General features: G+C 45.2%; 1 protein-coding gene across 1 annotated transcript in view; it reads right to left on the bottom strand.

Moving 5' to 3' along the window:
• Positions 1-8,530: 8,530 nt before the first annotated feature.
• SMLR1 (small leucine rich protein 1) overlaps positions 8,531-17,637 on the bottom strand; it is a 46,810-nt gene continuing 37,703 nt past the window's right edge. Inside the window, exon 2 of the mRNA XM_077289382.1 lies at positions 8,531-11,322. Coding sequence (XP_077145497.1) covers positions 11,210-11,322 — 113 coding nt within the window. The 3' untranslated portion in view covers positions 8,531-11,209. The remainder of the gene's footprint in view (positions 11,323-17,637) is intronic.

The following is a 17,637-nucleotide window of genomic DNA, read 5'->3' as shown; positions in this document are numbered from 1 at the left end:
ATTCCCCGAGAAGAATTCAGGCAAAGGAATTCTAGGCTCAGACATAGGTGCATGAACAACAAAATCTTGCAAATTTTGTACCTTTGTGGCGAGATTATTCAAACCTGTAGCTACACTCTGAAGATCCATTTGAAACAGGTGAACACAGAGCCATTCAAGGATAAGAAGGAGAGAAAGAGAGGAAGGCTGCAGTATAGGCAGACTAGCAAGTGATTCAATTAAGAGCACACTCAGAACTAGAGGAAAAAAAAAAAAAAAAATTGTAGCAGACTTCTTTTTTCTCTCCTTTCTCAGCCAGTAATTTAACCCTTTTTTTTTGGCCGGTCAAACTGTCGTGATTCTCAATGGCGAGAGAACATAGCCCAGCATATATGAGAACTAGCTCTTGGAAGATGGAAACTATACTGACCATGAACTAAACCTGCCGCACAACTAGAAGTGGCCGGGTAGCATGCCTACGTTTTTTTATCCCTAGATGCCCAGCGCCAGCCGGAGAACTACCTAATCCTAGCAGAGGAAAAGACAGTCCTGGCTCACCTCTAGAGAAATTTTCCCAAAAGGCAGACAGAGGCCCCCACATATATTGGCGGTGATTTTAGATGAAATGACAAACGTAGTATGAAAATAGGTTTAGCAAAAATCGAGGTCCGCTTACTAGATAGAAAGAAGACAGAAAGGGCACTTTCATGGTCAGCAGAAAACCCTATCAAAACACCATCCAGAAATTACTTTAAGACTCTAGCATTAACTCATAACACCAGAGTGGCAATTTCCGCTCACAAGAGCTTTCCAGACACAGTAACGAAACAGCAGCTGTGAACAGGAACAAAATGCAAAAACACACAAGGACAAAAGTCCAACTTAGCTGGGAGTTGTCTAGTAGCAGGAACATGCACAGAAAGGCTTCTGATTACATTGTTGACCGGCATGAAACTGACAGAGGAGCAAGGTTATATAGCGACTCCCACATCCTGATAGGAGCAGGTGAACAGAGGGGATGATGCACACAAGTACAATTCCACAAGTGGCCACCGGGGGAGCCCAGAATCCAATTTCACAACAAACCCCTCCCAATCCTACCCCAGAGTCGCACACAGTCTCAGCATGATGGCCTGCTCAGGACAATACATTGAATAGAAGTAATGCACAAAGCACCATTACACCAGCCCTAACAAAAATTATCCCCTACTCCCTTCACTGACATGGATGATAGGTCACAATGCAAAATAGAAAACATTCACTTACACAGGTAAACATTATTTATCATGATGCACAATACTACAAACTATATATTTATTCCTAATAACATAAAGCAGTTTGCATTGCTTTGGTTAAGGAGGTAAATTTATTTTTCTACTCAATATTGCTTCCTAACATACAGATTGTAGATGTATCTTTGTGTAATATCTAGAATTTTCTGTACCAAAAATGTTTGCCACTTAGAGATCACGAAGGGACATGCCTCGTTTTTTCAACCAAAATCAGGTTGGATAAGTTTAGGAGACACTCCAGGGTTTTGGCAACATAAAAAAGTCAATGAAAAAAGTGTCAGTCTTAATAAAATACATTTTTGGAGTAAGCAAAAGCATATATTGTAATTGCTTAGCTTTGCTCAATTATTTAGTTGGGTGTTGTGAATTTGCTTTTTGCTCCCTCTAGTGGTTACTAGTTTTTTGACTCTGGTTTTTCTGTCTTTCCTTTTATCCGCACCTGGGTCGTTAGTTAGGGGTGTTGCTATATAAGCTCCCTGGACCTTCAGTTCAATGCCTGGCAACGTAGTTATCAGAGCTAGTCTGCTGTGCTCTTGTCTACTGATCCTGGTTCCAGTTATATCAGCTAAGTCTGCCTTTTGCTTTTTGCTATTTGTTTTGGTTTTGTATTTTTGTCCAGCTTGTTCCAAATCTATATCCTGACCTTTGCTGGAAGCTCTAGGGGGCTGGTGTTCTCCCCCCGGACCGTTAGACGGTTCAGGGGTTCTTGAATTTCCAGTGTGGATTTTGATAGGGTTTTTGTTGACCATATAAGTTACCTTTCTTTATTCTGCTATCAGTAAGCGGGCCTCTCTGTGCTAAACCTGGTTCATTTCTGTGTTTGTCATTTCCTCTTACCTCACCGTCATTATTTGTGGGGGGGCTTCTATCCAGCTTTGGGGTCCCCTTCTCTGGAGGCAAGAAAGGTCTTTGTTTTCCTCTACTAGGGGTAGCTAGATTCTCCGGCTGGCGCGTGTCATCTAGAATCAACGTAGGAATGATCCCCGGCTACTTCTAGTGTTGGCGTTAGGAGTAGATATATGGTCAACCCAGTTACCACTGCCCTATGAGCTGGATTTTTGTATTCTGCAGACTTCCACGTTCCTCTGAGACCCTCGCCATTGGGGTCATAACAGTTTGCCAGGCCAGTATTAAATGTTTAATGCATTGCAGAAGAGGGATTATAAGAAAGAAGATTCTGAGTTTTTTTTTTCTCCTTCCCCTTTACCTCAGAGTGGCTATGCTTGCTGCAGACATGAATGTCCAGACCTTGATTACAAGTGTGGACCAGCTGGCTACTCGTGTGCAGGGCATACAAGACTATGTTATCAGAAATCCTAGGTCAGAACCTAAAATACCGATTCCTGAACTGTTTTCCGGAGACAGGTTTAAGTTTAGGAATTTCGTGAATAATTGTAAATTGTTTTTGTCCCTGAGACCCTGTTCATCAGGAGATTCTGCTCAGCAAGTAAAGATTGTTATTTTGTTCTTACGGGGCGACCCTCAGGATTGGGCTTTTTCGCTGGCGCCAGGAGATCCGGCATTGGCTGATCTTGATGCGTTTTTTCTGGCGCTCGGTTTACTTTATGAGGAACCCAATCTTGAGATTCAGGCAGAAAAGGCCTTGCTGTCTATGTCTCAGGGGCAGGACGAGGCTGAAGTGTATTGCCAAAAATTTCGGAAATGGTCCGTGCTGACACATTGGAACGAGTGTGCACTGGCCGCTAATTTTAGAAATGGCCTTTCTGAAGCCATTAAGAATGTTATGGTGGGTTTTCCCATTCCCACAGGTCTGAATGATACTATGGCACTGGCTATTCAAATTGACCGGCAGTTGCGGGAGCGCAAAACCGCAAATTCCCTCATGGTGTTGTCTGAACAGACACCTAATTCGGTGCAATGTGATAGAAAAACCGCAAATTCCCTCATGGTGTTGTCTGAACAGACACCTGATTTAATGCAATGTGATAGAATCCTGACTAGAAATGAGCGGAAAATTCATAGACGCCGAAATGGCTTGTGCTACTACTGTGGTGATTCTACACATGTTATCTCAGCATGCTCTAAACGTATAGCTAAGGTTGTTAGTCCTGTCACCGTTGGTAATTTGCAACCTAAATTTAGTCTGTCTGTAACTTTGATTTGCTCACTGTCATCTTATCCTGTCATGGCGTTTGTAGATTCAGGTGCTGCCCTGAGTCTCATGGATCTCTCATTTGCTAAGCGCTGTGGATTTACTCTTGAACCATTAGAAAATCCTATTCCTCTTAGGGGTATTGATGCTACACCATTGGCAGCAAATAAACCGCAGTATTGGACTCAGGTTACCATGTGCATGACTCCTGAACACCGCGAGGTGATACGTTTCCTGGTTTTACATAAAATGCATGATTTGGTCGTTTTAGGGCTGCCATGGTTACAGACCCATAATCCAGTCCTGGACTGGAAGGCTATGTCAGTCTCAAGTTGGGGCTGTCGTGGTATTCATGAGGATTCCCTGCCTGTGTCTATTGCTTCTTCTACGCCTTCGGAAGTTCCGGAGTATTTGTCTGATTATCAGGATGTCTTCAGTGAGTCTGAGTCCAGTGCACTGCCTCCTCATAGGGACTGTGACTGTGCTATAGATTTGATCCCAGGCAGTAAATTTCCTAAGGGAAGACTGTTTAATCTGTCGGTACCTGAACATACCGCTATGCGTTCATATATCAAGGAGTCTCTGGAAAAAGGACATATTCGTCCGTCTTCTTCCCCTCTTGGTGCGGGATTCTTTTTTGTGGCAAAAAAGGACGGATCTTTGAGACCTTGTATTGATTATCGGCTTTTAAATAAGATCACTGTCAAATTTCAGTATCCTTTACCGCTGTTGTCTGACTTGTTTGCCCGGATTAAGGGTGCCAAGTGGTTCACCAAGATAGACCTTCGTGGTGCGTACAACCTTGTGCGCATTAAGCAAGGTGATGAATGGAAAACCGCATTCAATACGCCCGAAGGTCATTTTGAGTACTTGGTGATGCCTTTTGGGCTCTCCAATGCGCCTTCAGTTTTTCAGTCCTTTATGCATGACATTTTCCGGAAGTATCTGGATAAATTTTTGATTGTTTATCTGGATGATATTTTGGTTTTTTCTGATAATTGGGATTCGCATGTGGAGCAGGTCAGGTTGGTCTTTAAAATTTTGCGTGAAAATTCTTTGTTTGTCAAGGGCTCAAAGTGTCTCTTTGGTGTACAGAAGGTTCCCTTTTTGGGGTTCATTTTTTCCCCTTCTGCTGTGGAGATGGACCCAGTCAAGGTCCGAGCTATTCTTGATTGGACTCAGCCCTCGTCAGTTAAGAGTCTTCAGAAGTTCTTGGGCTTCGCTAACTTCTACCGTCGTTTTATCGCTAATTTTTCTAGCATTGTGAAACCTTTGACGGATATGACCAAGAAGGGCTCCGATGTAGCTAACTGGGCTCCTGCTGCCGTGGAGGCTTTCCAGGAGTTGAAACGCCGGTTTACTTCGGCGCCTGTTTTGTGCCAGCCTGACGTCTCACTTCCCTTTCAGGTTGAGGTGGATGCTTCGGAGATTGGGGCAGGGGCCGTTTTGTCGCAGAGAGGCCCTGGTTGCTCTGTTTTGAAACCTTGTGCCTTTTTCTCTAGGAAGTTTTCGCCTGCCGAGCGAAATTATGATGTGGGCAATCGGGAGTTGTTGGCCATGAAATGGGCATTTGAGGAGTGGCGTCATTGGCTCGAGGGTGCTAAGCATCGTGTGGTGGTCTTGACTGATCACAAAAATCTGATGTATCTCGAGTCTGCTAAACGCCTTAATCCGAGACAGGCCCGCTGGTCATTGTTTTTCTCCCGCTTTGATTTTGTTGTCTCGTATTTACCAGGTTCAAAGAATGTGAAGGCCGATGCTCTTTCTAGGAGCTTTGTGCCTGATGCTCCTGGAGTCGCTGATCCTGTTGGTATTCTTAAAGATGGAGTTATCTTGTCAGCTATTTCTCCGGATCTGCGACGTGTGTTGCAGAGATTTCAGGCTGATAGGCCTGAGTCTTGTCCACCTGACAGACTGTTTGTTCCGGATAAGTGGACCAGCAGAGTCATTTCCGAGGTTCATTCCTCGGTGTTGGCAGGTCACCCGGGAATTTTTGGCACCAGAGATCTGGTGGCCAGGTCCTTTTGGTGGCCTTCCTTGTCAAGAGATGTGCGGTCATTTGTGCAGTCCTGTGGGACTTGTGCTCGAGCTAAGCCTTGCTGTTCTCGTGCCAGCGGTTTGCTCTTGCCCTTGCCTGTCCCGAAGAGACCTTGGACACATATCTCCATGGATTTCATTTCTGATCTTCCGCTATCTCAGGGCATGTCCGTTATCTGGGTGATATGTGATCGCTTCTCCAAGATGGTCCATTTGGTTCCTTTGCCTAAGCTGCCTTCCTCTTCCGATCTGGTTCCTGTGTTTTTCCAGAACGTGGTTCGTTTGCACGGCATCCCTGAGAATATTGTGTCAGACAGAGGATCCCAGTTCGTTTCCAGGTTCTGGCGATCCTTTTGTAGTAGGATGGGCATTGATTTGTCGTTTTCGTCTGCTTTCCATCCTCAGACTAATGGACAGACGGAGCGAACCAATCAGACTTTGGAGGCTTATTTGAGGTGTTTTGTCTCTGCTGATCAGGACGATTGGGTGACATTCTTGCCGTTGGCTGAGTTTGCCCTTAATAATCGGGCTAGTTCCGCCACCTTGGTTTCGCCTTTTTTCTGCAACTCTGGTTTCCATCCTCGCTTTTCTTCGGGTCATGTGGAGCCTTCTGACTGTCCTGGGGTGGATTCTGTGGTGGATAGGTTGCAGCAGATCTGGAATCATGTGGTGGACAACTTGAAGTTGTCACAGGAGAAGGCTCAGCGCTTTGCCAACCGCCGCCGCGGTGTGGGTCCCCGACTACGCGTTGGGGATTTGGTGTGGCTTTCTTCCCGCTTTGTTCCTATGAAGGTCTCCTCTCCCAAATTTAAACCTCGTTTTATTGGGCCTTACAAGATATTGGAAATCCTTAATCCTGTATCTTTTCGTCTGGATCTTCCTGTGTCGTTTGCTATTCACAATGTATTTCATAGGTCCTTGTTGCGGCGGTACATTGTGCCTGTAGTTCCTTCTGCTGAGCCTCCTGCTCCGGTGTTGGTTGAGGGCGAGTTGGAGTACGTGGTGGAGAAGATCTTGGATTCTCGCCTCTCCAGGCGGAGGCTTCAGTACCTGGTCAAGTGGAAGGGCTATGGTCAGGAGGATAATTCCTGGGTGGTCGCCTCTGATGTTCATGCGGCCGATTTAGTTCGTGCCTTTCATGCCGCTCATCCTGATCGCCCTGGTGGTCGTGGTGAGGGTTCGGTGACCCCTCACTAAGGGGGGGGGTACTGTTGTGAATTTGCTTTTTGCTCCCTCTAGTGGTTACTAGTTTTTTGACTCTGGTTTTTCTGTCTTTCCTTTTATCCGCACCTGGGTCGTTAGTTAGGGGTGTTGCTATATAAGCTCCCTGGACCTTCAGTTCAATGCCTGGCAACGTAGTTATCAGAGCTAGTCTGCTGTGCTCTTGTCTACTGATCCTGGTTCCAGTTATATCAGCTAAGTCTGCCTTTTGCTTTTTGCTATTTGTTTTGGTTTTGTATTTTTGTCCAGCTTGTTCCAAATCTATATCCTGACCTTTGCTGGAAGCTCTAGGGGGCTGGTGTTCTCCCCCCGGACCGTTAGACGGTTCGGGGGTTCTTGAATTTCCAGTGTGGATTTTGATAGGGTTTTTGTTGACCATATAAGTTACCTTTCTTTATTCTGCTATCAGTAAGCGGGCCTCTCTGTGCTAAACCTGGTTCATTTCTGTGTTTGTCATTTCCTCTTACCTCACCGTCATTATTTGTGGGGGGCTTCTATCCAGCTTTGGGGTCCCCTTCTCTGGAGGCAAGAAAGGTCTTTGTTTTCCTCTACTAGGGGTAGCTAGATTCTCCGGCTGGCGCGTGTCATCTAGAATCAACGTAGGAATGATCCCCGGCTACTTCTAGTGTTGGCGTTAGGAGTAGATATATGGTCAACCCAGTTACCACTGCCCTATGAGCTGGATTTTTGTATTCTGCAGACTTCCACGTTCCTCTGAGACCCTCGCCATTGGGGTCATAACAGTTGGGGTGGTGGATATATACAAGAGCCCTTCAGTCACTAATGAGAGTTGCAGGATGACAAGAGGTGGTGGAGTACTTACTTTGTAAATATATCAGACTTATAACTATGTTTTCCGACAATTGTCCTTCATGTAACCATGTGCCCCATCAATACTACTGTATACAGTTGTTAAATTGTGTATATCAAATCAAAAGTTTATAACTGAATAACAAGGAAGATTTTTTTCTCTTTATATACTTTATTCTGGATATCTAAATTGCAGAAAAACACACACAGATATTTCAGCTTTTGAAAAATTGAACAGAATTTCACCGCTATGTTACCTTCCAAACATTTTCCCATCATCAACATAAACATTATGTTTTCGTATCCCCTTGCACCACTATAACCCCCTGATAAAACTCACTACACAGTTAAAATATAAAAAAATAGGTCAGAACACCAAACAGCCTGATCCTAATAGCAAAAAACACCATAAGAGGAAAAAACCTCCACTAACTTCTAGAAAAAAACAACAGTACACAGGTAAAGGTGGTTACCTGTCCCGGCCTCCAAACAAATGCACTATCAAGGTGCAGCGGAACAAGTTAAAAAGCAACTACACAGGTGCAATAATACCGATGAGGCAGCCAGCCTACAATTAGGCATTGGCCGCTTGGCACACCAGTGCAGACAAATAAACTGTATGTGGCATGTTCACACAGAAATGCAGAGCATCTGACTCAAAGCCTATTAGTGACGCCATATGGCGGGCTTAATCAGTGCTGACTAATGCATCCTGTTTGAACAGCGGCCACAGTATACAGAGCCAACTAGGGTCCAACTGCACCCTGAAAGATATAAAATGCACAAAAACATAATAATGTATGCAAGGTATTGGTTTATATTATGGCCACAATACTTAAGCTGGCAACCCGCGTCAAGGGTCCTTGTATCTTGCCGGTCCTACTCTAAACAAAAAACACCATAAAAGGAAAAAACCTCCACTAACTTCTAGAAAAAAAAACAGTACACAGGTAAAGATGCTTACCTGTCGCGGCCTCCAAACAAATGCACTATCAAGGTGCAGCGGGCCCAAGTTAAGATGGCAACTACACAGGTGCAATAATATTGATGAGGCAGCCAGCCTACAACATGCCACATACAGTTTAATTGTCTGCACTGGTGTGCCAAGCGGCCAATCCCTGATTGTAGGCTGACTTCCTCATCTGTATTATTGCACCTGTGTAGTTGCCATTTTAACTTGGGTCCGCTGCACCTTGATAGTGCATTTGTTTGGAGGCTGCGACAGGTAAGCACCTTTACCTGTGTACTGGTTATTGATTCTAATAGCAGCCATTAAGAGATAAAATGTTACCTTGTTGGTAAAGATTTTTAGAATATACAACTATAAAGAGTGTATGTACAGATGGGATCTGTGAAACAAAATTTGGCAAGTTCTCTATTTATAAAGACTATTCAGGAATTTGCAAACGGATGGCACCTCTGCTTTGGTGCATTGAATTTATATCACAACAAACCTTGTCAATATGATGTATTATAAAATATGGATATTATGTAGTAGGATTGTCTACTAGTCTGCACCCTTATTTAGGACGAAATCGGAAAGTTGCTATGAGGATCTCACACTGTGGCAAAAGTTGATTGGTGATGGTCCAAGTGTTCAGACTACCCTCAAAACAAAAAGGGTGGAGAAGCTCTGTATTTTACTATGTTCACATCTGCAAAAAATACCTGCTTCGCAGATTCAATAAGATCTTAACATAATGGTTATCACAATGAAACCAAACTGATCCATCATTATAAGCAAAAGATGCAAATTTAAAAATTCTGTTTAATACTTGCCCTCAAAATGCCATTCATGATAAAGTGTGCTTATTAAGAAAAATTAATTTACATCTTAATGAATTTTGCACATCTTTTAGCAGTCTTGCGCTACCACAAGAAATGTACTCCAGTCCCTCTGGTGTGTAATTTGACTAAAATTGTGACAAATTTGTCGTGAGTGCTCAACCATGCCCCCTTCCCGGATGAGCTACAACCACTTTTCAAAAAGTTGCTGTAACTGGTATAAAAATGCCAAACTGCAACTGCATGGTTTACGATCATTTTGCAATATTTCAAAAAGTTTCACACCTCAAAACATGTGTAGATGAATAGGCCAGTTAGATAAAAAAAAGCCCTAAAATGTGCTAGATCTTTCAAGCTTATGCTTGATGATAAATGTAGAGCATCTCTGCACTATCCCTTTTCGTTAGACCATGTCACCTGTTAGATATAAAAATGCCTCTCCATTACTAACCTCTGGGCTTGATGTCACCTGACAATACAAAGTTGACATCAACCCTCCCAACTATTTCCCCACTAACCACCGCACCAGGGCTAGTGGGAAGAGCGATGCCAAGTGCCAGAATTTTATGGATATGTCTTTTCTGAGGAGGCTAAAAGCAGATGTTTTTAGTCTGGGCAGGGGCCAATATCCATTGCCCCTTCCTAGGCTATTAATATCAGCCCACAGCTGTCTGCCTAGCCTTTGCTGGTGATTAATTATAGTGGGACCCTACGTCATTTTTTGTGAACTGATATTAGTAGCCTGGGAAGTTCCATGGATATTACTCCCTTCCCAAGCTATAAACATCTGCCCTCAGCTGTCCGCTTTCCCTCTGGTTGTTAATAAAATGTTGAGGGACCCCATGCAATTTTTTCAGAAAATAATTTAGTAAGTAATAAAATACATGTACAGTAAGTTACAGAAGCACTGTTATAAATATATATGTCACTGGCATCTTTATAGCCATCTATTCTATGTGTATATATGTATTCTATCTATTCTATTTTGTGAGGTCACACTGTGATTTTACTCAATGCAGCAGATGAATTGCCGACTTTTCAAAGGGCATGGTTTTTTATCATACCGATTGACTTGCTTTGGCAAGCTGCGATTTGTTTCTCATCTCGATCTGAGCTGAGAAAAAAAATCGCAGATGAGCAAGGACTCATAGATTAACATTGGTCAGAGTGCAATCCAATTTTTTATTGAATTGCATTCGTCCGCTTTCCTCACAAATGAGTATGAACATTAATAGAAACACCTCACCAATTCTGCATTTTTCACCCACTCCTTGTTTTGACTTACAAATGCTAATGTAAAATACTGACCAAATACCGAATGTATGAACGTGGCCTAAAAGTAGTCATAATGCTATATTTCATATTTGCCAGGTTAGTGCTTGTGACACCCACATGCCAGATCAGTGTTTTTCCTCCCACGTATTGCTTTTATGAAGTGATCCTAGAATAATACTGTTAGAACTGAAATAGGTAAGTGTGTCATGAAATCCATCGGTCTGCTTTACCAGCATAAGAAGGCTGGAAAAATACATGACGATCACTGTAAACTATTACTAAAAGTAAAAAAACCTTGATGCTGTCCTTAGACTGAGGCTGTAGCTTATAATAGCTTTGTTTTGTTCCTGTCTTCCAGCTATGGATACTCTTATGTAACTGCATATATGTGCAATTTTCTAGCAGCATAACAAGCAAAGAAGCACATTCCAAATGACTTCAGCATGTCCTGGTCCACAGGCATCGCTGGAAACCTCAGGAAAATCACCATGTGTTCTGTTTCAGACAGATCCAGCTTTCAAGTCTCATGTGATCAGTGTTTTTCCAGGAAAGGCATCCTAATTGGCAACACCTTTTACTTTCCCTTTTTGCTCTGAGCAGTCATTTTTAGATACTTCTTTTTTTCCCCAGTGATTTGTGATGTGTTTATAGCTTTACATTATATGCGCTGTTACTTCTGTATGAAGTAAAATCTGGATTAAGAAGTCTTCTTGAGACGTTGGCTCTTGGATGACTTTAGCCACTTGTTCTGAAGGTAGTAATCCCGCAGAGACTCTCTTGGGGCACAGATTTGAGCAAGCTCTTCATCAACTGTGGAAAAAAAAAAATTATGAGGCAATTTGTAATTTATTATTCTGATCATAGAGAACTTACATTATCCTGGAGATTTTGTACCAGGTGAAATAAGTGTCACAAAATGTGTTTCTGATGGGCAAATGGTGCAATAAGTATCCAGATGTATAAAGAATGCTTCTCTAGAAGCCCCCACAAACTTGTAAGGGGGTGACAGCACCGCGGGTACCTGCTTGCCGGGGTGAGAACTGTCGAGACTGCATCTCCTGTTCCCGGGGGGAAGCAATAGGGAGTGGGACCTTCTTTCTGTCCCAGGGGGGCAGGGAGATAAAAGGAAAAAGTGCACGCAGCAGATCAGTTTGGAGCCAACCCAGGGCAGTGTGCAGAGAGGTGAGCGGCGCACTCTGCTTCCCATTCCCCCACAGAGTGCCAGTGCTGCAGCAGCCCCATTGACTGCAACAGGATCGCACCAGAGAAACAGAAAAGCCGGGAGTGTGGCAGCAACCCAGAGAGAAAGAGACTGCTGTGCTCAGGGTAGCAGTGAGTTCAGCAGCAGCCAGGGGAAAGAGTGCTCCATCAGTATGCAGGCCAGTGTCCTGAGCCCGTGTAGTGTCAGCCCGTTGACTGCCAGAGAACATGGTGCCATATGGTCCATGTCCGTGAGTACAGCGCATGTGCCACATAAGAGTGACTGGGAGCTAGACAGACACTTTCACCCTGACTTTGCCAGTATATATTTGCTGAGCCACTTTGGGCTTGTACAGGACTGTGGCCCATGCCCAAGCACCACCACCGCTGATAGAGATTGCCAGGAGAGATGTGCAGGGTGCCTGATGGTCACCATGAAGTGAGGTGTTGAATGTAACGGGCGAGTGAGTACTGCATGTGTGCTACCAGAGAGAGATAGGATGCAGGACTGTTTATTGCTGCCCACATTGCCAGGTGTTGCCACACTGTTCGACCAGGACCCTGACAGCATTGCGGCCTTGCCTGTGTTGGCCGAAGCCACTTATGGACTAGGGGCCCAGTCGAAGGTACAGGACACCGACCACTGCCACTGGAAGACTGACGATCATTACTAACGGAACCTTCTTTTACAAGCACCGTACCAGCTGTTGTCGGTGATACTGACTTACAAGCAGCAATTAGAGTCGGTGAAACTTCTGACACGATAAGTGTACTAAGGAATTGCCCTTACTGAATCTACTGTTTTTCAACACTGCATATCCTTTTGCCATTGAACCATTCATTCTGCCATTTAACTGTTTATTTCCCTGTTTAAACTGTTTGCCTCCCTGCGTTAAATATCTCCCTGTTCAAGTAAAATTGTTAACCCTTGCTCTGCCTCCTGTCCGTCACTGCATCCCACAACCTGCTCACAATCTCTCCCACCTACAGTGCCTACAAGTAGTATTCAACCCTCTGCAGATTTAGCAGGTTTAATAAGATGCAAATAAGTTAGAGCCTTCAAACTTCAAACAAGAGCAGGATTTATTAACAGATGCATAAATCTTACAAACCAAAAAGTTTTGTTGCTCAGTTAAATTTTTATAAATTTTAAACAAAAAAGTGTAGGTCAATTATTATTCAACCCCTAGGTTTAATATTTTGTGGAATAACCTTTGTTTGCAATTACAGCTAATAATCGTCTTTTATAAGACCTGATCAGGCCGGCACAGGTCTCTGTAGTTATCTTGGCCCACTCCTCCATGCAGATCTTCTCCAAGTTATCTAGGTTCTTTGGGTGTCTCATGTGGACTTTAATCTTGAGCTCCTTCTACAAGTTTTCAATTGGGTTAAGGTCAGGAGACTGACTAGGCCACTGCAACACCTTGATTTTTTGCCTCTTGAACCAGGCCTTGGTTTTCTTGGCTGTGTGCTTTGGGTCGTTGTCTTGTTGGAAGATGAAATGAGGACCCATCTTAAGATCCTTGATGGAGGAGAGGAGGTTCTTGGCCAAAATCTCCAGGTAGGCCGTGCTATCCATCTTCCCATGGATGCGGACCAGATGGCCAGGCCCCTTGGCTGAGAAACAGCCCCACAGCATGATGCTGCCACCACCATGCTTGACTGTAGGGATGGTATTCTTGGGGTCGTATGCAGTGCCATCCAGTCTCCAAACGTCACGTGTGTGGTTGGCACCAAAGATCTCGATCTTTGTCTCATCAGACCAGAGAACCTTGAACCAGTCAGTCTCAGAGTCCTCCAAGTGATCATGAGCAAACTGTAGACGAGCCTTGACATGACGCTTTGAAAGTAAAGGTACCTTACGGGCTCGTCTGGAATGGAGACCATTGCGGTGGAGTACGTTACTTATGGTATTGACTGAAACCAATGTCCCCACTGCCATGAGATCTTCCCGGAGCTCCTTCCTTGTTGTTCTTGGGTTAGCCTTGACTCTTCGGACAAGCCTGGCCTCGGCACGGGAGGAAACTTTCAAAGGCTGTCCAGGCCGTGGAAGGCTAACAGTAGTTCCATAAGCCTTCCACTTCCGGATGATGCTCCCTACAGTGGAGACTGGTAGGCCCAACTCCTTGGAAAGGGTTTTGTACCCCTTGCCAGCCTTGTGACCCTCCACGATCTTGTCTCTGATGGCCTTGGAATGCTCCTTTGTCTTTCCCATGTTGACCATGTTTGAGTGCTGTTCACAAGTTTGGGGAGGGTCTTAAATAGTCAGAAAAGGCTGGAAAAAGAGATAATTAATCCAAACATGTGAAGCTCATTGTTCTTTGTGCCTGAACTACTTCTTAATACTTTAGGGGAACCAAACAGAATTCTGGTGGGTTGAGGGGTTGAATAATAAATGACCCTCTGAAAAGACTTTTCCCAATTTAAAAAAAAAATAAACAAAGAAATAACATTCTTTTTTGCTGCAGTGCATTTCACACTTCCAGGCTGATCTACAGTCCAAATGTCACAATGCCAAGTTAATTCCAAATGTGTAAACCTGCTAAATCTGCACGGGGTTGAATACTACTTGTAGGCACTGTATCTGCACTTATCTGAAGACAAATTGTGAACATGAAATCCAAAATCAGACTGTAATAATCAATATTATTATTCCTTGTAGTTGTTCCCTAATCTAACCAAAAGAATCAAGCCATATGGCCCACTGAGAAATGTCAGTTTTCAGCTTAAAGGAGTTAACCAGGTTTGAAAGCAAAATTTGCCTATTTGCTCTGTCATATCACTTCTTGGGAGGGGCTATTAATACTCAAGTTGTACGGAGATCCAGCTCCTGAGCTAGGGACTATTTGACCTGGCTAATCCATGTTGCTTTCCCTATGTTTGGTTTGTGTGTCTTCCTCCCCAGTATCCTTTCTTTCTTTTACATTTGGGGTCTGGAAGGTTTTCCACACAATTCGGTTGTTGTGGGGTTCTTCTTATTTTTTCCTTCTTTCCTGTGTGTCTGTGTGAACACGTTCATAGGCCTGTCCTTCATCCTCAGATTTTTGTGTATTTCATCTATAGTTATTATTGTTTAGAGTTGCATATTTTTTATAGAGAGGGTGCAGTTAAAGACATTCAGTGTATGTCGACGTTGAGTGGGGACACTAATGCATATCTTCCGTGGTTAGGCAGGGACATATCAAGGTCAGATTAGGTGCTGTCCTAGTCTGAACAGGGACCTGTTTGTCTCTCCTGGTTCGCGCATTACCTGTGTGAGTGTGCTTATACAGTCATAACAGCTGGGAGTGCTGTAAGAGGCAATTCAGTGCGATGTCCTGATACTGGGAGGAGCAGCATTGTGAATGCACTGAGTAGGACTGCACTGAGAAGCCTGTGGGTTACCATTGCGACGTTGCCCCCCCTTCCACCACTTCCTTTTTTGGCCAGATCAACAGAGAAACCTCTCAAGAATGGCCGTGGTGCTGATGTTTTCCGCAGGTTCCCAAGATCTCTCCTCATGACCAAATCCATAAAAAAAAACAAATTGTAGAAGGTCCTCTCTTGAACCTTCTTAGAATCCAGAGTATCCTTTCATTCAAACACATCCGAGGCACCCTCTTATTTGAATATGCCGGCACCCCCCACTGCACACGCCCCCGGAAGAAGCAAGCAGCGAAACGGTGCCTGTCGTGTGGGAGGGAGAGCACAGCTCCGTGACGAACGTCCTTGACCAGCACTATCTGACACACTATTGCCCCACTTGCATTAATAAGGTAATGAATGGCGCTCTGGAGACAAAATATCAGCGATATTTGTGATTAACATCAGGCTGATAGATGTCATACTCATTGGTTACAACTAATATTACACGCTGGACTGTTTGTGTTCAAAGAGCAACATATAGGTATATTATTGTTATCATACTGGCTGGACTGTCTTTGTCATTATTGTATCCATTACCATAGAACTTAATATTAATTATATCCTCACTATTGTGTATTATACCTTTATATTGATAATTTTGGATGTATATTACATATCTATATATATAAGAGGCATCGTGATTACCCACTAATCCTGCCCCTGCACAGTAGCTCCGCCCCCCACATCACCTCACATAATCCCGCCCCCCACCCCATTACCACACACAATCCCGCCCCCACCACATAACCACACACAATCCCACCCCCACCCCATTACCACACAAAATACCCCCCCCCCCACCCCATTACCACACACAATCCCGCCCCCCACCCCATTACCACACACAATCCCGCCCCCCACCACATTACCACACATAATCCCGCCCCCCACCACATTACACACACAATCCCGCTCCCCACCACATCACCACACATAATCCTGCCCCCCACCACATCACCACACATAATCCCGCCCCATGCACAGTAGCTCTGCCCCCCACCACATAACCACACATAATCCTGCCCCCACACCACATTACCACACACAATCCCGCCCCCCACCACATTACCACACACAATCCCGCCCCCCACCACATTACCACACACAATCCCGCCCCCCCACCACATCACCACACATAATCCCGCCCCCAACCACATCACCACACATAATCCCGCTTCCACCACATAACCACACATAATCCTGCCCCCCACCACCACACATAATCCTGCCCCCCCACCACATTACCACACATAATCACGCCCCCCCACCACATCACCACAAATAATCCCTCCCCCCACCACATTACCACACATAATCCCGCCCCCACCACATCGCCACACATAATACCGCCCCCCACCACATCACCACACATAATCCCGCCCCCCACATCATCACACATAATCCCGCCCCCCCACCACATCAACACACATAATCCCACCCCCCACCACATCACCACACATAATCCCGCCCCCTCCAAATCACCACACATAATCCCACCCCCAACTACATCACCACACATAATCCCCCCACCACATCACCACATAATCCCGCCCTCCCATCACATCACCACACATAATCCCACCCCCCGACCACATCACCACACATAATCCCGCCCCCCACCACATCACCACACATAATCCCGCCCCCCACCACATCACCACACATAATCCCGCCCCCCAACCCATTACCACACATAATCCCGCCCCCCACCACATTACCAGACATAATCCCGCCCCCACCACATTACCACACACAATCCCGCCCCCCACCACATCACCACACATAATACCGCCCCCCCACCACATCACCACACATAATCCCGCCCCACCACATCATCACACATAATCCCGCCCCCCCACCACATCAACACACAAAATCCCGCCCCCCACCATATCACCACACATAATCCCGCCCCCCCACCAATTCACCACACATAATCCCACCCCCCAACCACATCACCACACATAATCCCGCCCCCACCACATCACCACATAATACCGCCTCCCACCACATCAACACACATAATCCCACCCCCCAACACATCACCACATATAATCACGCTCCCAACACATCACAACACATAATCCCGCTCCACACCACATCACCACACATAATCTCGCCCCCCCACCACATCACCACACATAATCCCGCCCCCCACCACATCACCACACATAATCCCGCCCCCACCACATCACCACATAATCCCACCCCCCAACACATCACCACACATTATCCCGCCCCCCAACACATCACCACACATGATCCCACCCCCTTACCTAATTACTACACATAATCCCACCCTCCCACCACATCACCACACATAATCCCGCCCCCCTACCACATCACCGCATAATCCCACCCCCCCACCACATCACCACACATAATCCCGCCCCTCATCCCCCACCACATCACCACACAAAATCCCGCCCCCACCACATCACCACACATAATCCCACCCCTTCACCACATCAACACACATAATCCCGCCCCCCACCACATCACCACATAATCCCACCCCCC

The sequence above is a fragment of the Ranitomeya variabilis genome, chromosome 2 (genome assembly GCF_051348905.1).
Source record: "Ranitomeya variabilis isolate aRanVar5 chromosome 2, aRanVar5.hap1, whole genome shotgun sequence".
Lineage (NCBI taxonomy): Eukaryota > Metazoa > Chordata > Amphibia > Anura > Dendrobatidae > Ranitomeya > Ranitomeya variabilis.
Note: the sequence above shows the minus strand (reverse complement) of the source record. Positions and strands in the feature narration are given on the sequence as shown.